At 45.7% G+C, this 22,584-nt stretch overlaps 3 protein-coding genes across 5 annotated transcripts in view; 2 read left to right on the top strand and 1 right to left on the bottom strand.

The window, feature by feature from the left end:
- Positions 1-22,584, bottom strand: part of TPGS2 (tubulin polyglutamylase complex subunit 2) — a 190,199-nt gene that overhangs the window by 83,719 nt on the left and 83,896 nt on the right. Inside the window, exons 2-5 of one of the 3 annotated variants that reach the window (XM_053409009.1) lie at positions 12,744-12,987; positions 11,168-11,307; positions 8,664-8,758; positions 6,444-6,471 (exon numbers count right to left, since the gene is read on the bottom strand). The gene's annotated coding sequence lies outside the window, so the exon portion shown is untranslated. Of the gene's footprint in view, positions 1-6,443; positions 6,472-8,663; positions 8,759-11,167; positions 11,308-12,734; positions 12,988-22,584 lie in introns of those variants that run through there. The other 2 variants (XM_053409010.1, XM_053409008.1) reach the window with 2 other exon arrangements.
- Positions 14,217-15,266, top strand: LOC128423625 (tubulin polyglutamylase complex subunit 2-like). Its single transcript, XM_053409020.1, has 2 exons — positions 14,217-14,571; positions 14,786-15,266. The coding sequence occupies exons 1-2, from the start codon at positions 14,448-14,450 to the stop codon at positions 15,031-15,033; spliced, it is 372 nt and encodes a 123-aa protein (XP_053264995.1). The 5' UTR covers positions 14,217-14,447; the 3' UTR covers positions 15,034-15,266.
- LOC128423675 (maestro heat-like repeat family member 5) lies at positions 15,402-17,770 on the top strand. Its single transcript, XM_053409114.1, has 5 exons — positions 15,402-15,539; positions 16,059-16,178; positions 16,866-16,945; positions 17,093-17,316; positions 17,763-17,770. The coding sequence occupies exons 1-5, from the start codon at positions 15,432-15,434 to the stop codon at positions 17,768-17,770; spliced, it is 540 nt and encodes a 179-aa protein (XP_053265089.1). The 5' UTR covers positions 15,402-15,431.

Raw genomic sequence — 22,584 nt, 5'->3', positions numbered from 1 at the left:
TTTAATATATATCTTTTAAATCTTTCATCTTGTTATTTATTATGACTACGACAGACCAACACGCCTGCCTGCCTGCCTACCTACCTGAATCTTTAATTGAAACTACCATGAGTTAATAAATGACTGCTAAAGATTTGCAGTCTGATGGCAGTCTGGATGGTCCAACAGGGAAGGGTCCCATGGTATGGTCTTGCGGGTGCAGTTTACCCAGATTTCTCTCCTGATCCCCCAAATACCAGTACCTGCTTGTAAGAGCCCCAGATAGCTTTTAAAAAAATGTGTGAATGTAAAGCTTACTCTCTGTGTGTCCATAATAAGAGTCTGAGGAGCATGCGTTGAGTGTATAGCCTCCAGGAGTTGCTTTTATAATCAAGGCTAATACAAATAAATGTGGCTCATTATCTCCGTGATTGAGCTAGTTACAGGGTCTTTAATAAAAGACAACCTTTTAAATGAGGCCCGTTTAAGAGTAATAACAAAGTGGATTTACAGAAATGCTGGCTTTGGTAGTCTCCCGGTTAGTGTTTTCCACTGCTTCTGAACTTTCAGTTTTTATGCAGAAGAATATTCAGACTGTCAAATGTGGAATGGAACAAACCTTTTGCCCTTGCTTTCCTTGAATAAAATTGCACTCAGTTTCTGATGAAGAGGAGCTCTAGGTATGATCTTTGAATGGTTGCCAAATTTAACTTGACTTGTTGGGTAGTGGATTGGGCCAGGACCTGATTCAGATTCACTCTGTGCATACGGCACATGCACTCTTATCTTGGCGACTTTGGAGCAATGGGTTAAAATGAGATTGGGGGTCTGTTTGTAACTTTGGGGAGAGGGCTGGAAGTAAAAGAGTTCAAATGATAACTTAGGGATACAACCTTTTCAAGTCCTTTAGGGAGGCTGGAAAAATCATGGCGTGCTTTTAGGCACCACCATCTCATTTTCACAGGTTGGCAGCCAGCCTTTAGGTACTCCTCATAGAGCTAGAGCAGGCATGTCCAACCAGTAGATCACAATCTACCGGTACATCCCCAGCTGATCCTGGTACATCACGGGACCCTTATTGATTGTGGGATTAAATAAAGTTTACTGAAAGTTAACAAATAAAAGCTCAACAACTATGGGCAATCCATCCACCCCACACACATCCTCATCTCTCCAATGACAATAGGTAGATCACTGACAGTTTTTTTATACTGGGAGTAGATCACAGTCTCTTGGGAGTTGGATGTGCCTGAGCTAGAGAAATAGCTTAAAGCTGCCATTTAACAACATTTGATCTCTAGCTGCTCATATTTACATGTTTATTTGCTTACATTTAGCCTTCTCTTCCATCATGGAGCCCAAAGTAGCATGCATGCACATGCGGTTCTCAGGCAGTCTCCCACCCAGCACTAACCAGACCTAGACCTGCCCAGCTTCCCAAAGGTGGTGGCATCATGTTCCTTCTCGCCCTACCCTGGGAGTAGATCAAACACTGAATAATTTCATTGTATGCCCTGACTTCCTGACAAATTAGATGCAGGCTTTTGAGTTTCATTCGCCTGCCTAGCCAACTCCCAATTGGCCCTTCCTTACTCAGAGGTATCAGAGAAGGTGAGGCAGAGTTTTGTTCACCTGCTTTGACCTGCTTTTATATTCTGTTTTTACTGAGGAAAAAAAAAATTTCATGGATAATTTTAACAAGATAACACAGCTGACAGCAAGTCCAATGTGCTCTCTGCTCCCATGATAAATATTTTTTGTCAGCACCAGAGACTAATTGTGCTAATTGCTGCCACCCACCCACTTCTTGGGTGCTGGCTGGGCTCTTCAAAGCCAGAAAGAAGTCCAAAGTGCAGGGTGCTTGGTGTTGGGCAGGGTTATAATTGGGCCTTCTCAAGTGTGGGTTGGTTTGTTTTTGTTCTTGAAGAGTTTTTCTTAGGCTGGGCTGCTGCCTAAGCTTTTTTTGGGGGGGGGTTGCTGTTTTCATATCCTCTTTTTGTGGGAAGCTTCAGTGTGGGAGGTGCTTTGTAAGAACGACTCAAAGTTTTCCTGATCTTGTCTGTTCAATCTCTAGGTATTTCCACAGAGAGGAATTTTAGAGCAAGACACCTGCTGAAAGGTCAGAAAGTGGAGGTGAAAGCAAAGGTGCCTGTAGCTGCTGCTCCTGCTCCAATGGATGCCTGGAAAAGTGCAGGCCAAGCACCTGGGCAGCAGGTCAGTACGGAGAAGGGCAAATGAAACCAGAACTCTTGAGAGATTTGTCAAAAAGAGGCATGTCCTTCTGCTCCCCCTATTTGGGACTGGAAGGGAGTGGGAGGGGGCAGATTGGCTGTAACAGCACTAAGCATTACAATCCCATTTCATCCCGTTCCTAGGAGAAGGAGGTACATCTGGGGTCACCAGTTGTGGTTCTTGTGGCATCCACGGAATCCCCTCCCCATTAGCCTGGTGCTGCAAGGTTGTTAATGTGGTCACCAGGCAGACCTTCCTGGAGAGTAAGTGCAGGAACTGCGGTGAATTGTTTTTTGCCTGTATCTTCTCCATCCTTGTGCGTGATTCTTTCTGAGAGTTTATTGCATAACCTCAGAAGCGAAAGAAGGGGCATTTCTGCCTGAATCCTGTGGATCTTGGTGGCTTGGTAAATCCTTCTTGTTTTGGAATGCTGCTTCAGCTGCCAGATTCCACCTCAAATGTCAAGGTGAAGAGGAAGCCATGCTGTTTACTGTGCTGTTCTCTGCACAAAGTACCAGCAAACACCAGAACATAGAGAAGAAGACTGTGCTAACCTAGCTTTGGTCAAAGCAGAATGACCTACTGGCATGGTTGAGATTGCATAAACAAGCATTTGGTAGCCTCAGCCTTACACCCTCCTTTCCTCCTCTCACTCATGGCAATGCCATGCCTCTCATTCTGCCCTGTACATCCTTTAGCAAAGTTCTCTCCATGGCTTGGCTTAGCCACCCTTCTGGTCTGTGTGCTGCTCCTATATTGGAGTAATGCATCACTTACACTTACCTCACTTACACAACAACATACAGTGCAGAGCTAATAATTTTATTAGCTTTTGAAGACTTCTTTGAAAGGAGTAGCTGAACCCAGAAGGGCATGTTTTCTTGGTAATGTCTAGCCACAACTCCCAGTCATGCTCTTGAAGAGGCATCACATAGAAGACATACACACCCTTTGTTCATTCTTTGTGATCTGTGCCACAGGCCTCTGTTGGCAAGAAATGGCAAGCTCTTCAGAGGGGAAGAAAGCATTGTGTTGTTAGCCTTTGGCCAATGTAAAGTGGCACCTAAGGGGATGGAGACATCCATGTGTTCGAAGAGTCAAAAGATGAAAGGGATCGGTTCTAAAATCACTGAAGACTGCCTTGTATTTGATGACTTGCCTAGTAGCCACAGGCAACCAGGATTTTCATGCAGGTGACTGAGCAGCCAGCTCACTTGATTTCTTGGCTAGCTATAAAGGAAGAGTAGTCTTATCTCATCCAGAGTCAGCACAAAAAACACAGTGGGCTATCAGAGTGTCTCTCCTCCACCATCCGTCATGGAAGAAGGCACTTTTTATTGTGTTTCCATGCTGACTTTGGAGAAGGGGGCAAAACAAATATTGCAGGCTAGTAACTTTTTGACTTACATTGGTACCCCGGGTTACAGATGCTTCAGGTTACAGACTCTGCTAATCCAGAAATAGTACCTCAGGTTAAGAACTTTGCTTCAGGATGAGAACAGAAATCGCGCGGCGGTGGCAGTGGGAGGCCCCATTAGCTAAAGTGGTACCTTAGGTTAAGAACAGTTTCAGATTAAGAATGGACTTCCAAAATGAGTTATTTGTAAGGCTAGCTGAAGAAGTACCCTTCTCCCCTTTGTGTACAAAATGGAAGCAGCAGGATGAAGGAGAACTACTGCTGCTGCATCCTTGTTGAGCTCTTCTTGTCCTGGCAAGAGTATAGTTATGGGGCTGGGGCCCTGTGCTGTAGGATCACCCTATACCAGAAAAATGGATGGTTGTTTTTAACTCTTGCACAAAGCAGAGACACAAATACCTAGAGAGGGGCTGGGATCTAAGGAATACCCATGTTTATATGCATGTCTGTATTGTGTATATATGTGTTTGTGTAAAAAAATGGTTCTAAAATTTAAGCTCCATTGAAAAAGGTTCTAAATTTAAATATATCTGTATTAAATTTTTATTAAATTTTCAACAAAAGTAACAAAAATAAAAAAACAACAACCACAAACAAATACACACACACAGAAGCAGCACCCAATCTATGCTTCCTTGCAGGAATCCCTTGCAGTCAACTGCCGTGTGTGGAGATAGACAGTGAGGTTGTGCAGTCATAGCAGCCAGCTTCTGTTTGAGGAACGAGCAAGGGAAGCAGCACCCTGCCAGGAATAGGTGGGGCAGTGACAAGCTTTAGGGGGACTGAGATGTATCTCCCTGTACTTAGGTCATGCATGTGATGGTCTCCAAGGCTTGGCAAAGGATTTCGCTGGAGAAAGACCCCAGTGGCTCCTCTTCAATACCTTCCTGTTATGATGGGTGAAGTTGCAGGCTTCCTCAAACTTGGCCCTCCAGATGTTTTGAGACTACAATTCCCATCATCCCTGACCACTGGTCCTGCTAGCTAGGGATCATGGGAGTTGTAGGTCAAAAACATCTGGAGGGCCGAGTTTGAGGAAGCCTGGTCAAGTGTCTCTGGAAGCATTATTTCATGGCTGACTCTTTGCCCTCAAATCCTTTAATCTGGCAGTCCCATTTTCCTCCATTCAGGTCCAGTCATCTGGCTCTCTGGTGCTCGCATGGTGGTCCCAGCTTTGAGCGTCAGCTTCAGGGATGGCAGTGAGAATATATTCCATATGGTTCTCTTCACTAGCTCTGACCTGAGCTGTGAGTCTATGGGTGGTCGCAAGGCACTGAAGAGGAAAGAGAAAGAAGGGGAGAGGAAATGATCCAAAACTCACAGGAAAAGTGCTAATTCAGCAGCTGTGGAGCATAATTATGGGTACGTCCTGGTACAACACGCACCCAGCAGCGAGGGTAGTGCCAGAAATAGGTGGGGCAATGGCAACCTGTAGGGAGACTATAAGTACCTCCCCATACTTATGTCATGTGGCTGATTGTGTCCATAGCTTGGCGGAGGACAGAAACAGAGAAAGACCCCAGCGGCTTCTCTTTTATAACTTCCTGTTGTGGGGGAAGCACACAGCATGTCAGAGAACTGGAGACACCATCTCTGACCCCACCACCACACCAAGTGCGCTCGGGGGTCCAGCACCAGCGGTTGCTTGGTAGATGATAAAAAAGAAAAACACTACCGGTATTTTATTCCCTGAATCTAATTGACTTTTTTCGTTTTCTCTCCAGTTTTAAGGGAGCGGCTTATATATGTCTTTTTCCCTCCTCCCCCCCCCCCCCCGAATTTTAAAGGTGCGGCTTATCTGCAGATGTGGCATATTTCTGGGCCAATACAGTATAATCGAGAGAACAAACAGGAGTCCATGGGGAAATGAGAGCCATACCTTCCTGACGCTATGGAACTGGAAGAGGACCTCTGTCACAATGACCACATGTCATCTTGCTTTGCCCCAAACGCCATTTTCCCATAGGAAAGGATGGTACAGGCATTCCTCTCGACCATATTCTGGACGGAAAGATTGAGAAAAGTGTGTTTGGAAACCTTAAGTGCAGTAGGAAGAAGTCACCATTCAGTTGGGACCTTTTAGCAGTTGGGAAAATATTAGTAGTCAGTAAGTGGTGGAGTTGTTCTGCAGACTTACAAGATTCATTTTTTCCCTCCAGGAAACTCATACTACTAGCAAGTCACGTGTCTCCCATCCTATATTTGTGCATCTGGTTCTTCCTGCCTAAATGTAGAACCTGACATTTGTCCCTACTGTATTTCGTTTTGTAAATGTGGGCCTTGTTCTCCAATCTGTTAAGGTCATCTTGAACCCCGATTCTGTCTTTTGCGGCATTGACTGCCCTTCCCAGTTTGGTGTCATCTGCAAATTTGTTGAGCATCCCCTCAATTTCCTTTGTCCAAGGCATTTATTTAAAAACAGGTGATCAACAACAGGCCCAAGACAGAACCCTGGGGCAGGATTCATTCTCTTCCAACACAGCTCTGTTTTTCTAGATAATAGGAACCCAGAGGCTGTTTCATATGCTTTGGTGTGAATGTAAACAGCAGCGAAGGACCCAATCTGCCAGGATCTTCTCAACCTGGTGCCCTTCAGATATTGTTGTGCTACAACTCCCATCGTGTCTAACCATTGGCCATGCTGTCTGGGGCTGATAGGAGTTCCAGTTCAAAACACATGGATGGGGAAGGGGCACCAGGTTGGGGATGGCTGACCTACACTCTTGCAATGCTCCTTTTTCATTTGGCACCCTTACCTCAAGCATCTCATTCTTCCTAGCTATGACTGTGTGGCCGAATTCCTTCAGTGCCATCAATATTTGAGATATGTGGCAATATGAAGCCTAAGGAAAATTATGTGTCAATCATGTCGTTTTCTTTATTGCAATCAGTGATCATGAGGGATGGACGATAAATCTGATTGCGTAAGCACTGAAAGACTCTTCACATTCCAGAAGGATGTTTACCACTGAGTTCTTCCATTTTGAGACGAGGTTGCACACTGCAGTCTTGATGTGAGGTGGCCACTGCCATAAGTGTCTTTTTTCATCTGGGATCCTGTGGAGATGTCTGTAAATCTCCTTGACAATCATGGGCAGCTGGAAGAAGATAAAAGAAGACCAGGATGAGAAAGTGTGGTGGACCTGAATGAAAACGAGGAATTTTGGGGAACGATATATGACTTTTATCTGTTCAAAGTGATTATACCCCTCAAATGAAAAAAACAAAACAAAACTGAAGCTTTTGGGGTTATAGGGCTAGAAGTTCAAAAAAAAGTGGTTATTTGTGTATGTAACTACAGCAGCTAGGATTCTCTATGCACAGAAATGGAACAATGAAGAAGTTCCCAGCAGAAAAGAATGGATAAGCAAAGAATAGATCAACAAAGCTGGCAGCTAAAATAAGAGAACTTAACCATGACTGATTTATGTTTAATGGAAGTCTTTTTGGGACTATTTGAAGAAATAATATAATATCACAAATTCGCGAGCAGGATTTGAACTATGAGCAATGGAAATAATTAGAGATGATTGTATTTTTGCTATGATACAAAAGAGTGAAGTTGGGGTGCAGCAATGTGATAGAATAAAGAAACACCATGGAAAATGGGATGGAAAGTAGGATCTTTCTAATTAACTTCCCCTGTTTAATTTGGACCCTTATTTAGGATGCTTATTTTAGAAAGTTAGAATATTGCTTTTACATGTGCCTAGAGTTGTGTGTATGCTGCTGCCTTTATAATAAATTTCTTATTTTTTATATTATTTCCATGTGGACCCACCTTTGTCGTTTGGGAGGGTTCAGATACACACATTAAGGACAGCCCTCTGTGTGACTCTGTGTAAAGATCCTTTGGGAGGGAGTGTGCACTCAGGACCACATGGGTGCTGGTTTCACACAGAGTCTCCAAACACACATGTCTATCAGGCCCCATGTTAGCAGTCACAGTCCAAAGCAAGAACTTGTAGGTGCTTGGGGGGAAGCAGCAGAGTGAGATAGGGCACAACTTTCCAGGCCATCCCTGACGCAAGGGGGACAAATTTTGTAGGAAACCCTTTGAAGGCCTTGCAACAGAGAGAGGCAGGCAACCGCTCCGTGCCCTACTTGATCATACCTGTGCCAGCAAGGAGTGGTCATATCCTTTTAATAAACCTGAATGCTTAAATTTCATAACAGTAATTGGAAAGAGAGTCTCATCTTAGTCATGATTAAATGGGCACAAGATGTGGGACACAATATTCAGATGGAGGAATGGGAAAAACTATGGAAGAGTGGGATTAAATCTACAGCATGTGTAGCGATTAAAGAAAACTATATGAAAATGATGTATAGATGGTATCTAACTGTGGTCAAATTAGCAAAAATGTACAAATCTAAAGAAAATAAGTGTTGGAAATGTAAAACAACGGAAGGGGCGTTTTTTCATATGTAAGGGGAATGTAAAATAGTAAAAAAACTATTGGGAAATGATTTATAATGAAATGAAAAAAATGTTTAAAATAACTCTTGTCAAAAAACCAGAAGCATTCCTACTAGGAATTACAGGAGTAGATATACCTAGATTACAAAAGAACTTATGTATGAGACTGCAGCCATACAAGTATTGCTTGTACAACATTGGAAAGAAGGTGTCCCAACCAAAAAAGATTGGCAAGTTAAATTAATGGAATATGCTGAAATGGTGAAAATGACAATGAAACTAAGAGAAAGAGATGGCAACAAATTTAAGGAAGAATGGAAGGACTTTATTGCATATATATAGAAGAAATGTACACAGGTTAATACATTGGCAGGGTTCTAGGACTACCTGTAATTACATTATGAATGAACAATAATTTTAATAGTTTTTATTTTACACTGGGCATGTGGTATGTTGATAAACATTGGAAGGGACTAGGGGGAAGTCAACTTTTTTGTTTATTGACTTTGTATTGATGTTTTATTTTTGTTATATTTGGAAATTAATAAAATATTTATAAAAAAAGGAAAAAGTCTCATCCTAAACCTGATGCATTATCAGACAGTTTATCCTCACCTTGCAAGCTCCTTAATTAAGTTTGCCAAGTGCCTCTTGTCTTCAGGACATAAATCCTTCAGAGAAGCACTCTTCATTCCTACTTTGTCAGGGACCTGAAAATTAAAACCAGCATTTTAAAAAGCAATCATTAACATGGAAGAAGTATTTCTGAATCTACAATAAAGCCACAGGCTGTATATTCTGCCCCAGACGAATTAAGAACTAAAGAGAACACAAGTTTTTAAACAATAAAAAACCAACCAATTTGCCCCCTTTTTAATCCTTATTAATGATGTTATTTATTAATTGGTTGACAATGCAGTTTTTCTAGGAGCAAAAGATTGCTCTGCCCAAGGTGCTATTGACAAAAGTGTACAAAAGTCAACCCATGAATATATCATATAACTATCAATACAATATGTGTGAATGTTAAAGGCTACCTTGCTAAATGCAGTAGTAGGGGGGAAATGCTTACAATAAAAACAGTTTATCATTTCAATAAATACTATTCAAGATTGAAAATGCTTGAATTTTTTCCCTCTGTGGTTATTTCAGAATTTGGCATTTAGTTCATGTTTAATCCAGTGCAGTTCACAATTCAACATGCATTTGACGGCTCGGTCAAAGCTGATGCTGCTCAAAGACTTATAAGGAGCTCCAAAACCCTCACAGTCGATAGAACTAATGTGCCTGCCATATCAACCCCACTTTGCTACTGTGCAGGGACCAAAGGAAACTGAAAACCTCAGGTTACTACAGCAATGAAAATGTCACTGCTAGTGCTTTGGTCATCCTCCCTTACTGTAAGAACTGGCTAACTTTGCACTCCTTGTCCGCCAGAGGGCATTTCATGCTACATAAATGCTCAGTTCCCTTCAGCTCTCTGCATGCATGTAACAGCTAGGTCTTGAATTTTCACAGATAATACAATGTGCACCTTCAGAGAGCTGAGTTGTGAGTCTTCCATTATATTCTCAATTTCAGTCGTGTAATAGCACCTTTCTCCACAGTGAATAACAGCAGCATCAGAACAAAAATACTGAGAATGAACTATAAATTAATGGATTATGAAGAGATGAAATCCAAGAGTAATTAATGACTAATGCTTGAACAAAACAGTGGTTTAGAGGTTCGGGAAGGATCTTTGCAGAGAAGGTCCCAATGTACAACCTGCCACACCTTGCACAAGCTGCTACTGCTAACCTGTTGGAGCTTAAATTTTAAAAACTGTTTCAACACAAACACATACATATGGTGCACAATACAGACATGCATACAGTGGTACCTCGGGTTAAGTACTTAATTTGTTCCGGAGGTCCATTCTTAACCTGAAACTATTCTTAACCTGAAGCACCACTTAAGCTAATGGGGCCTCCTGTTGCCGCCGCGCCGCCAGAGCACGATTTCTGTTCTCATCCTGAAGCAAAGTTCTTAACCTGAAGCACTATTTTTGGGTTTGTTGTTGTTTAGTCGTGTCCGACTCTTCGTGTCCCCCTGGACCAGAGCACGCCAGGCACTTCTGTCTTCCACTGCCTCCCGCAGTTTGGTCAGACTCATGTTTGTAGCTTCGAGAACACTGTCCAACCATCTCGTCCTCTGTCGTCCCCTTCTCCTTGTCCTTTTTGGGTTAGCAGAGTCTGTAACCTGAAGCGTCTGTAACCTGAAGCGTATGTAACCCGAGGTACCACTGTATAAGCATGGGCATTCCTTAGATCCCTGCCCTTGTCTAGGCATTTGTCTCTGCTTTGTGCAAGAGTTAAAAACAGCCATCCATTTCTCTGGTGACGTGACAACAACTCAACCCTCCAATAACTAGTATAGCGCGATCCTACAGCCCCATAACTGTACTCTTGCCAGGACAAGAGCTCAACAAGGATGCAGCAGTAGTTCTCCATCCTGCTGCATCCAATTTGTATGCAAAGGGGAGAAGGGTACTTCTTCAGCTAGCCTTACAAATAATTCAAAAAAGTTACTAGCCTGCAATATTTGTTTTGCCCCCTCATCCAAAGTCAGCATGGAAACACAATAAAAAAAAGACAGAAAGATGCCTTAGACTTGCTTCTTGGTTGTTTTATCTCTTCCGTTTCGAGCATGTGCCCTTTAGAGAGACATGTTTCATTTGTAATACCTGCTGCTCACCCTCAACCCTTGGGTGGGATAGGGTGGGAAACAAAACAATAAAAACAAATTGAGATATCAGTTCTTTTCTGAAATAATGCTGTACTTTTCATTTGCACCACCCAATCAAATCACATCTTGATTTATGACACATCAATTGGGCAACAGTTCCTCTTTGGAAACAAGGGCTTTCACACTTTCCAATTTGCCCTGTAAGACAAATCGGCTTCAGGGAAAAGAAGAAGTAGAGGATTAATTGGTTTATCATTAGCATTATATAGAGGGTGAGCTAACATGAGGGGGTGAACTAACAGTCCTGCTGAGTTGAATGGACTTGCAGGTTAAATCTGCCACAGATTGCAGCCTCAAGAGTTCTGGTTTCATTTGCCCTTCTCCGTACTGACCTGCTGCCCAGGCGCTTGGCCTGCACTTTTCCAGGCATCCATTGGAGCAGGAGCAGCAGCTACAGGCACCTTTGCTTTCACCTCCACTTTCTGACCTTTCAGCAGGTGTCTTGCTCTAAAATTCCTCTCTGTGGAAATACCTAGAGATTGAACAGACAAGATCAGGAAAACTTTGAGTTGTTCTTACAAAGCACCTCCCACACTGAAGCTTCCCACAAAAAAAGAGGAAATGAAAGCAACATCAAAAAAGAAAAAAAGGTACTTAAGGTGCCCAGGAAAAAATTCTTAACGAACAAAAATAAACCAACCCAGACTTGGGAAGGCCCAAGAATAACCCTGCCCAACACCAAGAACACTGCACCTTGGACTTCCTCTTCCCGTCAGGAGACAGGGACCGAATGCTTGGTTTGAAGAGTCCTGCATGGTTACACCATAGACCAGGGGTAGGCAACCTAAGGCCCGTGGACCGGATGCGGCCCAATCGCCTTCTCAATCTGGCCCGTGGACAGTCCGGGAATCAGCGTGTTTTTACATGAGTAGAATGTGTCCTTTTATTTAAAATGCCTATCTGGGTTATTTGTGGGGCAGAGGAATCCATTCATTATTTTTTTTCAAAATATAGTCTGGCCCCCCACAAGGTCTGAGGGACAGTGGATTGGCCCACGACTGAAAAAGGTTGCTGACTGCTGCCATAGACCAAAGATTATAGTCTTTTTATAGACCCCAGGTATGACATCAGCTTCCTGACTATTCTCAACAGTTTTATAAAAGTAAGTTCAATTATTTTGTATACCAAACAGATTTTTAAAGGCTTTTTAGGTACTTGATAAAGTTTTATAATTTCATGTGCAATTAGTTCCATGCCATATTTCAATGGCTAGAACAGGGAACAATCACAACATAGAACCAAAGATCAGGGAGAGGACCAGAGAGGAGCGTAATTTTTGCTGCCTTGTTCCTAAACTCTTCACAAGGCAACTAGAGCAAGTTCCCTTCTGTCATTCGGGGCATCCTATAGTATGTAATTCACTACATATCAATGTGGGCTGGCTGCTTTGGCATAGCCCCAGCTTCTCTCTAGATTTTAAGGACCCAGCCAGCACCCAAGGAGTGGGTGGCAACAATTCTATTGAACCATCTGCCTGGAAAAAAAAGAACTGCTTGTAGATGAAACATGAAGGAAATTAGTCATAGAAAATTCATCTACCTTCAAGAAATGTATTTCTTGACATGGCACTAACTTCTAAGGGCCAATACAGAGAACACGTTGTCACACAAAAGAGAATCATTCCTGGGTCTGACAAAAAATAATAATTCATGGGAACAGAGAGCACAAGTTAGAGTTGCTGTCAGTTGGGTTAAGGTGTTAACATTATCCATGAAGTGGCGGGGCTTCCTTCCTGAGGCAACGGAGGCGGCTCTCTGCACATGCTCAGGAACCACGGCAGCCTTGGCCACCGTTTATTATCGGCCCGCCGTCAAATTAGCCGCCCCCCCCCCGCTTTTCCTTCTCCTCCCGACGCTTCCCAGCTGACCCCGCCGCGAGCCCCTCCTGAGGTAAAGAGACGGCCCTTACTCCAACGAGCAGCCACGTCGCCATTTGAAACAACCGCCAACTCCAACGTCTCTCCGCCCAGCCACGCCCCGCGCGCCCGGCTCTCGGCTCCCATTGGCTGACGGGGACCGGGGTTTGCCCAGATACGGAGTCGGAGGAGCCGGCCAATGGAGAGGACTCGGAACGGGCGGGGGGAGAAAGGGAGGAGAAGGAGGAGCCGGCTCTCCCATTGCCTTCTGGGAGTCGTAGTGCCTGCTCTCCATTCCTCCCCCTACAGAACGGCCACCGAGTGAAACAGAATGAAAAGGAGGACTGCGTTTCCCGAAAGTCTTCGCGGTGTGGCTTCTGAGCTATGGATCGCGAGAGGAATCAAAAAAACGCCCACATGGTGCTGTCGCTCCCGTTTGGCTGTTCTTACTGGTGAATTAAATTAACTAAAGAGTTTAAGATGCTAGACAGCATCTTAAAAAGCAGAGACGTCACCTTGCCAACAAAGGTCCATATAGTTCAAGCTATGGTTTTCCCAGTAGTGATGCATGGAAGTGAGAGCTGGACCATCAAGAAGGCTGATCGCCGAAGAATGGATGCTTTTGAATTATGGTGCTGGAGGAGACTCTGGAGAGTCCCATGGACTGCAAGAAGATAAACCTCTCCATTCTGAAGGAAATCAGCCCTGAGTGCTCACTGGAAGGACAGATCGTGAAGCTGAGGCTCCAATACTTTGGCTACCTCATGAGAAGAGAAGACTCCCTGGAAAAGACCCTGATGTTGGGAAAGATGGAGGGCACAAGGAGAAGGGGAGGACAGAGGACGAGATGGTTGGACAGTGTTCTCGAAGCTACCAGCATGAGTTTGACCAAACTGCGGGAGGCAGTGGAAGACAGGAGTGCCTGGCGTGCTCTGGTCCAGGGGGTCACCAAGAGGCGGACACGACTAAACAACAACAACAACAACACAGGTGTGCAGGTGGACAGGGGCTGATGCGGGAGGGAGGAGGCAAAGGATGGAGGAGAAGGCCCTGCGCAGCGTGAGCAGCTCCAGCAGCACCAAGCCCTACCTGGAGAAGCTCACCCTGGGGGTGACCCGCATCCTAGGTAAAGTGGAGGTGGAGGTGGCATCCCTGGTTGGCATGGAAACGGCCGAGGGATGGAGCCGCAAAGAGCCTTTCTTCCCTCTCTTGCTCATTGCATGGTGCTTCTCTCTCACAACAGTCCTGTGAGGTAGGCCAGGCTGACTGACTGACTGCCTCGCCTAAGGTCTCACCCAGTGAACTTCATGGCCAAGTGTGTTTTCTTTTTTCTTTTTTTATCTTTTTAAATGCTTTATTAAACTAGTTCTGCATATTCAACCATTCTGACCTGGAAGGGATTTTCTCATTCTTCCAGTTAGTCGCTATTAGGATTCTCGCAGTGGCATATAAAAAAAAAACTACTCTTACACTCCTAGGGATGTCTGCTCCTGTAATTCTGTCTTTGGGAAGTGGGGAATGAAATGGGAGCTCTTCCGCAGCAGAATAATTCCTATTTCATCAGCAGCACTCTGCGTGCTGCCAATCCCATCTTTGCGGCCATGATGGTTAGGCGCTCACTTTTTGCAAATAGCAAGCAAGCAAGTTGAGATTCTTCTTCAGAAGGCACCACATTCTGTGAGGCTTCTGTCCTCCTACAGAATTGTGGCATCCATGCCAGCAACTTAGTAATAGCTTCCTTTTTTCCAGACAACCCAATGCCGCTTGGCTGGATCACCATCAACAGCATCTCCAAGCTAAACAGAGTCAGAGCGTCACCCGTCTATGCCTTGCCCAATGCCCCCACACTGGCTGACTTGGAGGACACCGACGATGAAGAAGGTACTGCCCCACCTCGCCCCTTTGTCCATGGGAGACCTCCGTTCTCCTCTCCACCTCCCCTGCTATCCCACCAAAAGTTTCCGTGACCTTATACACAAGCCCCACTGACACCAGCTTCTCAAGCTTTGCCTGGTTTGAGTATTCCTTGCCCTGCAGCCGATGAGAATGCCTGCCTGCCTGCCTGCCTCGCTCAGCCTTTTCTTTCTCCCCAAAGGTAACGGGGGTTGGCCAGAGAAACCTCACCTGGACGTGCGGAGCCTGGTATTTGAGCTGGACCCGTGCGGAGGGAATGGGAAGGTCTGCCTTGTGTACAAGGACACCAAGCCGGGTATGTTGTGTGATACCAGCAGCCCAAGAGCTGTCTGCACTAATCAGCCCCATCTGCAAACCCCTGTTAGCTTTTGTCTTTGTGGGAGATGTTTTGGACTACTGTTCCTAGCACCATACCGTTGTGCTGGCTGAGAGTGATGGGCTTTGTAGTCCAGAACATCTGGAGGGCACCAGGTTGACAAAGGCTGTTGTCTATGGTGGCCTGTGATGAAGTTTTCCTGAAGCAAACTATGCTTTGTTGCTGTTGTTGTTAATATAACTATTACAATTTGTATAGTGCCCTTCATCCACAGATCTCAGGGCAGTTCACTACATAAAATTACTATATCTATATATGCATAATAAAAAGAAGAAGAAAAGCAAACATCCCCCACACCCAGCACACTTTGAAAGGTATCTGAGATCACTCAGCCAAAGGCTTGGTTGAAGAGGAACATTTTCACGTGGCGCCTAAAGATAGGTAAAGATAGGTAGCTTTCCCCACCCTTTCCCTCCAGAATACAGGGGAGAGGAATGCCAGTATCACCGTCATGCTTTGCTACGGGCAGATGGCTCTGGGGGCGCGTCCTGAGGACCTCCTGCGCTTCATCGAGCTCATCGTGGCAGAGCTTCTCTTCCAATTCCAGAACACCAGGAAGGTATGGCTCTCATTTTCCCACAGACTCCTGTTGTTTGTTGTCTCGGCACTGAGCAGACCTCCTGAACTCCGTCAAGGTCCTTGCACCACATGCCTCCAGACTGTGCCCTAGGGCCGGGTCTCTGGCTTCATCCACCGAAGGGTTGTAGACTGGGGTGTTAACTGACTCCACACCTAGGACCAAATGGGGTATTACAGTGGTACCTTGGTTCTCAAACTTAATCCATTATGGAAGTCCATTCTAAAACCAAAGTGTTCCAAAACCAAGAAGCGCTTTCCCATAGCAAGTAATGCAAAATGGATTAATCCGCTCCAGACTTTTAAAAACAACCCCTAAAACAGCAATTTAACATGAATTTTACTCTCTAACAAGACCATTTCTGGGTTAGGCTTAGGGTTAATTTTAGGATTGGGTTGGTGTTAGGGTAAGGATTAGAATTAGGGTTAGGGTCAGTGTGGCTTTATGTTGCCTTGTGATTTTGATTCAGTCTCAATTTCATAAAATCGCTTCTCCTTTTAGGATGAGGCTCTGAAAAAGGGCCTTATGAAGGCAGCCATTCTAACAACCAAGGCGCTTGTGCAAACAAATGTGGGACATGTCATCTTCCCGCACAAAGCGGAGCTCACCATCTGCATCATTGTGAGTAAAGAAAAAAGATAAAAAGAGAGGAATCTCCTGGGGGGTTTTTCCAGAGCATTTTTTTTTATATATAGCTGTGTAGGTCTAGCTCTGGTAAAATATCAGGGTTGCAGGTTCTGAGCATCTGGCCCCAAACAATTTCTGGGTGGTCACGTTCTGCTCCAGCTCAAGTTTCCAAACCCTCTTGCAAGGCAGCCCTCCATTGTGGCAACCTCAGCAGGATGTCACCAGCGCCTAAGGAAAAGAGGCTAGGTTCTCCCAGGAAGAGAGGGCTGTCGATGGCTCCCAGCCATGATTGCTATGTTCTACCTCCACAGCGGAAGGAGTAATGTTTCTGAGCATCAGTTGCTGGAAGCCACAGGAGGGGAGAGGGCTCTTGGGCTCATGTTCTGCTCCCTGGTTTCTCACTGCTGTGAGAACAGGATGCTGGACTAGAAAGGGCCCTTGGCCTGGTCCAGAAGGCTGATCTTACGTTCTTAGGAGGTAGAGCTCTGTCCAGGTGAAAGGTGGATCCGATTCCCAGATCCAGGAAGCCCACTCTTCTCCCCTGGGAGGACCCACTTGCCAATTGCAAAGGTGCTGTCCAGTGGGCTGGGCTGGAGAGAGCGCACAATTCAGGGCTTGGAGTGGGGATGGCAGCGATGGTGCCTCCAGGTCTCTGACGTTCTGTATGCTTCCCCACAACAGGAAGTCATTGAAGAGGAGCCGCTGGGATCTTTCTCCATTTCTGTCCTGCACCACGCCATCATCACCGTCAGCTGCATGACGTAAGTCCAGGGAGGTGCTTCTCACTGCCCCTCCTATTCCTGGCCCTTCCCTTGCCATACCCTGACATTGGCCAGACACAGTGCATATTTCCTCACCAGGAACTGCTGGGTGCTGATCATTTCCTCTCCTTTCTCTTTCCTCTTCAGTGCCGTGAGACCACCTATGGACTCCATGCTTCGGTCTGAGCTAGTTAAGAAAAGCATCAAGAAGGTGTTTTCGTTGCCCTCCTTGAAACTTACAAAGCTCAAAGCCGGGAGTCCCACGCAAGCATCACAGAGCCAGTTGACTGGACCTTCTGCTTCTAAGGATATGAATGGAGGAAAATGGGGTTGCCAGGTTAAAGGATTTGAGGGCAGAGAGTCTGGGCCGTGTAAGCTACAAACACAGACACAATGGTGTCCATCACAATGATGTAACAACCAGAGACTTTGGGTGTGTTGTTTTGATTTTAATCATGTTTCAATATTAACTGCATTTAACCTTTGGCTAGAATGCAGCCACGAATGATTCCTGCATGCCTGCATTTTGTGACTCTCATGCCTCCCTCCTATGCAGCATTTAATTTTGTTTGCTTGTTTGTTTATATGCTGCCCATCTGACTGGGTTGCTCCAGCCACTCTGGGCGGCTTCCAACAAATTAAAACACAGCAAGGCATCAAATATTTAAAGCTTCCCTATGCAGGGCTGCCTTCAGATGTCTTCAGAAGGAAGTATAATTATGTATCTCTCTGACATCTGATAGGAGGGTGTTCCACAGGGTGGGCCCACCACCGAGAAGGCCCTCTGCCTGCTTCCCTGTAACCTCCGTTCTTGCAGTGAAATAGAATTGAAGAATGTGTGCTTCTCCAGCTGTGCTGCCATTGGCCCCAGTCAGCATAGAACCATAGAATCGTGACAGGTGGTCATCCAACCTCTGCTTAAAAACCTCCAAGGAAGCAGGGTGCTGTTGAGCTCCCGTCTTGCTTGCGGGTTTCCCACTGGGTCATTGGTTGGCCCCTGTGGAAAGGGGCTGCTGGACTAGAAGGCTCCCGAGCACATGGGATTTCCACAGGGGTCTTCAGCTTTTAACTGCTTTTGCTTCTCTCCTTTCAGGACTTTTATCAGCAGACGGTCAACGCCTGCCTCAACATGCTCACCAGCTTGCTGTCGGAGGCCCCCTCTCTGGAGGCGCTGCAGGATATATTAGTGGTAAGGGAGCCCCCAAGATGTCAGAGCAGGGGGAAGCAGCAGGTCCTGTTGAAATGATTGCACGGGGGGCGTCTGTGGCCAACTCACAGGTTGTGGATGCTGATGGTGAACTGGGCCTCTGTTCCGCTAGGAAGGCTTGTGCAAGGCACACATCCGTTTCCTTTCAAAGAGATGTCCTCTGCTGATGGCATATGGGGAAGGGCCGTGGCTCAGGGGTAGAGCTTCTGTTTTGCATGCTCAAGGTGCCAGGTTCAATCCTCAGCATCTCCTGGTGGGGCTGGGAAGGCCAACAGCCCATCATCATTACCTGTGGCCAACACCAAGGTTGGTGGATCAATGGCTGGGCTTGGTCTAAGGATCTTCCTGCATTCCAGGACTCTGGCTGTGGGGAGGTGTATGTTGTATTATTGTAATTATCACACACACAAATGACAGATTGCAGGGCAGTTCACAACATGAAGATACAAAATGAGAACACAAAATACACAATAAAACAAAAACAAACCAAGAGCCCATTAATTTCTAATTCCATTAATGTTCAATGTGTTTCATTTAATGGCTTCTTTTTTCTATATCTCAAGTTGTTCTTATTTTGTTTATAAGCTGCCTGGAGTCCCTGTCAGGGAAAAAGGTGGGGTATAAAACAACCACACCACCACCAACAACAACAAAGTAGAACAAATTGCAGCAAACTTTCTCCTTTACAAAACAACCCCTTTTTGCAATTTGTCCCCTCTGTGGTCCCAGCATGATTAATCCAGCCAGTAGCCGAAGCTTTGTGAATTTGCAAACCCGGATTAATGGTTGTCCTTCCATGTGATGATGACGATTTCTCTCCCGCAGCACACAAATGGCTGGATTGACTCCACAAAAATCTATGAGCGTGAAAGAGCTGTCAAGAGCACCAGCTTTTTAATGAAATATGTTTCCGAGCATTTGGACTTTGATGTGAGTGACCAAGGCTTAACGCTGCAATTTCAGATATATATATATATTTAATGTATTAAATTTCTATCCTGCTCTTCATCTGAAGATCACAGGGTGGTTTACAATATAAAAACACAGGAATACAATAACAGATCATTCCGATTAGATATAGCAAATGGGTCTTTGGCAATAGGCTTTTCGTTTTCGTTTTTAACTTGTTTTTAACTTGTTGGATTTTCTCTGGAAAGGGTAAGTCTAGATTCAATGGAGGTAGGTTACAGGATGGGATACAGGCTAGCGTTTATACTGACCCATTTAGCATTTATGCTGTGTAAGACACTGTGGTGTAGTAGTTAGAGTGTTGGCCTGAGACCTGGGAGAGACCCGGGTTCAAATTCCCTGCTCAGCAGTGACTCTCACTGAGTGTGACCTTGGGGGCCTGTGACTGCCTCTTGGCCTAGCCTACCTCTCAGGGTTGCTGTGGGGATTAAATGAGGAGGAGGAGGGGGGAGGAGGAGGAGGAGGAGGAGGAAGAGGAGGACCACCTTCAGCTCCCTGCAGAAAAAGCTGAGAGGTAAATGCAATAAAATAAAGAAATAATAAAATTAAAACTTGCATATGTTGCGTGCCTCGAGGGAAGTGATTCATAAGTGAATACAATAATAACTGGTACTAATCAGCACCGATCCCACAGGAAAAACCCTTCTGGAAGCGTATCCAGGGCAGAATCAGGCTAATCGGTCTAACCCTCGAGCAAATATGAGGGTTGTGTGTGGGAATTCCCTTCCTGACCTGTGTAGATCATAAGAACAGAAGAATCGCTTTGCTGGGTTTGCCAAGAAACCCATTTGGTTCATCCTGCTATTTCCAACTTCAGACAGAGGGATGCCTCTTGGGAAATTTCAGCCAGCGTGTTAAATTGATTCTGCATCTGTGCATGAGATATATAATAACATAGCAAGTTAGCATCTCTCCCTCTTTCCCTCTGGTTTAACAATACTCCCATAGATGTTCTCAGCAATCAAGCTGGGATATATGAGTTCCTGACATCCTGAGGCAGCCTGGACGTAAGATGGTCAGGTCTTTGTTAATGAATAGAAGAACCTTGAAGCTGCCTCAGAAATAGATTGGCCGCCAATGCAGCTGTTTTAACAATGGTGTCCCATGTTCTCAGCCCGAGGCCCCCACCAGCAATCTGGCCACAGCATTCTGCATGAGGTGGAGCCTGTGAAGCAGATCCAAGGGCAGACCCCCCCCCAGGATACATTGCAGTAATCCAGCCTTGAGGTTCCCAAAATACGGACTGCAGTGGTCAGGCTATCCCCGTCTAGGAAGAGCCATAGTTTGCAAACCAGTCCAAGCTGGTAAAAGGCACGCCTAGCCCTAGAGGATATTAGGGCCTCTAGTTGCCAAGATGTATCTAGACAGGTAAAAAGAGACTTGGTCCACCCAGGATTCAAGCATGTTGCTTTTATGAATTGTGCATTTCTGTATACCTTTTCCCGTAATGTCTGTGTTTTGTTGTGGTGGTTTGGAGAACTGCATTGCCAAATTTGTGGAAGCGAGGATTTTGAAGGAAAACCTGTGTCTTGGTTGGTGTATTGCTTTGGAAAGTTCAGGTGTGAACTAGATGGATTTTCCTCTGCTCCCCAAAGCGATGTGCCATGGCCATCTCAGGGGAAGGTGCCAGCCAGTGCTATTTTTCTAGAAAAAGAGGTGCCAGGACTCACCATGAACTCACCTCCCTCATTCTCATATAATGGCAATAGCGCCCACCTGAGATGTGCCAGAACTGAGTCCCAGTGAGTTCTGGCTGGGAAAAAGGCCCTCTTGCCCTGCGCCCCTCTGCCACCTTTGCCGACTGAAAGCATGCCAGACGGTTTTCTCTTGCTGGGCTCTGTGGGACGAGGGCTGACTGTGCATCTCTCTCTCTCTCTCTCTCTCTCTCTCTCTCTCTCTCTCTCCACCTCCTAGATATCCCAGGATTTCCCCCTTCTTGGACAGCTGGTGGCGCTCTTGTCCCTTCACCTCGCGGACAACGTGAAGGAGATTGGCCTGCAGTCAGCGGAGGCCTTGTACCATCTCCATTACATCATGATAGCCAAAATGGGTGAGGGGGATGCTGGGAAAGGGCGTGTTTCTTGTAAGCCGCAAGGTGGAAGATCTGAAGCCCTCCAGAGGCTGCTCCAACTCCCATCATCCCTGAGTGTTGCCCATGCTGGCTGCTGCTGGGGGTGATGGGAGCTCAGGAGGGCCAGAATCCATGCCAGCCCTGGCCTAACGCAAACACCCCGTTGGCCAGAGACGAGAGGTCAGTCTGAGGGGAGGGATTTACTGCTGAAGAACACAAGAAAAGCCTTCTGGATCAGACCAGTGGCCCACCCCAGTCCAGCATCCTTTTCTCACAGGGGTTGACCAGATGCCTGTGGGAAACCAGCAAGCAGAATTCGAACTCAAGAGCTCTTTCTTCTCCTGTGGCTTGCTGCCTCTGACCGTGGAGGCCGAGCATAGCCATCCTGGCTGATAGCCATGGGTAGCCTTCTCTTCCATGAATTTTCCTAATCCTCTTTGAAAACCATCTTGGTCCGTGGCCATCAACGCCTTCTGTGGCAGGGAGTTCCAAAGTTTAGCTGTGCACTGCATGAAGAAGGACCATCCTGAAACTTCAGTTTCATTGGAGGTCCAGGAGTCTCGTGTTAAGAGGGAAAGAGAGAAAGCTTTCTCTCTCTCCACTTTCCCCTTGCCATACATTGTGTCTCCTTTTCCTCACCATTTTTGTAAACAGAAAACCCCCCAAATGCTGCAACCATAGAGCTCTGCAACCACCCCAGTCCTTTTGGTTGCCCCCTTCTGAACCTTTCCTAGTTCTGAATTATAATTTTTGAGGTGAAATTGAGAATCTTTTTGTGGGTCACAGTGGGGAAACTGGAGGGTTTGTGCAGGGAGCACTAATGCTGTGTTCTTTCGCATGCATATCCCCATCCCTGACCCCGTTTAGCTAAGAAGGTGGAGATGAGGCATAAGAACAGGAAAGGCAACGTGGTCAAATGGTTCCGAGAAGACTTCTTCATCCCTGGGCCCGCCATCTTCTACACCGACATCTCCAAAGTGGCCAAGGTGGGTGTGGCTTTTTGGACTGTTTCTTGCTAAGACCGCAGCCAGCTCTCAGTTAGCAGAGGTCCGTCCATTCGGGCAAATGGGGCCCCACCAACCTCCTCAGGCAGCCCACGCCTTCTAGGGGATGAGGGAGAGATTCAGAGCAGTTCACATTTAAAGCCAAAGCTATCAAATCCAGGCTTGCTGAAACAATAGGAGAACAGAAACATAACCCGCCTTTGAAATTCACACATCCTTGAGTTTTTCAATGCCATTTTCCGGTCAAACAGTGTATACAAAAAGGATTGTGCAAGCTAAAAGTGTCCAGAAAATGAATATATTAGTGTTAATAACATATGGAAATGCATTGTGTTAGAATAAATCCTTCGAAGACAAGTGCCCGTTGGTCTAAACTGCATGCCAAATT

This window comes from Podarcis raffonei, chromosome 11 (assembly GCF_027172205.1).
Source record: "Podarcis raffonei isolate rPodRaf1 chromosome 11, rPodRaf1.pri, whole genome shotgun sequence".
NCBI lineage: Eukaryota > Metazoa > Chordata > Lepidosauria > Squamata > Lacertidae > Podarcis > Podarcis raffonei.
The sequence above is the reverse complement of the archived record's forward strand: the minus strand, read 5'-3'. Positions and strand labels throughout refer to the sequence as shown.

Coding starts and splice junctions, on each gene's coding strand:
- LOC128423625 (XM_053409020.1), top strand. CDS start 14,448: ATGCCGCTTGGCTGGATCACCATCAACAGCATCTCCAAGCTAAACAGA. Junction 14,572..14,785: donor GGACACCGACGATGAAGAAG/GTACTGCCCCAC, acceptor TTCTCCCCAAAG/GTAACGGGGGTTGGCCAGAG.
- LOC128423675 (XM_053409114.1), top strand. CDS start 15,432: ATGCTTTGCTACGGGCAGATGGCTCTGGGGGCGCGTCCTGAGGACCTC. Junction 15,540..16,058: donor AATTCCAGAACACCAGGAAG/GTATGGCTCTCA, acceptor TTCTCCTTTTAG/GATGAGGCTCTGAAAAAGGG. Junction 16,946..17,092: donor ATCACCGTCAGCTGCATGAC/GTAAGTCCAGGG, acceptor TTTCCTCTTCAG/TGCCGTGAGACCACCTATGG.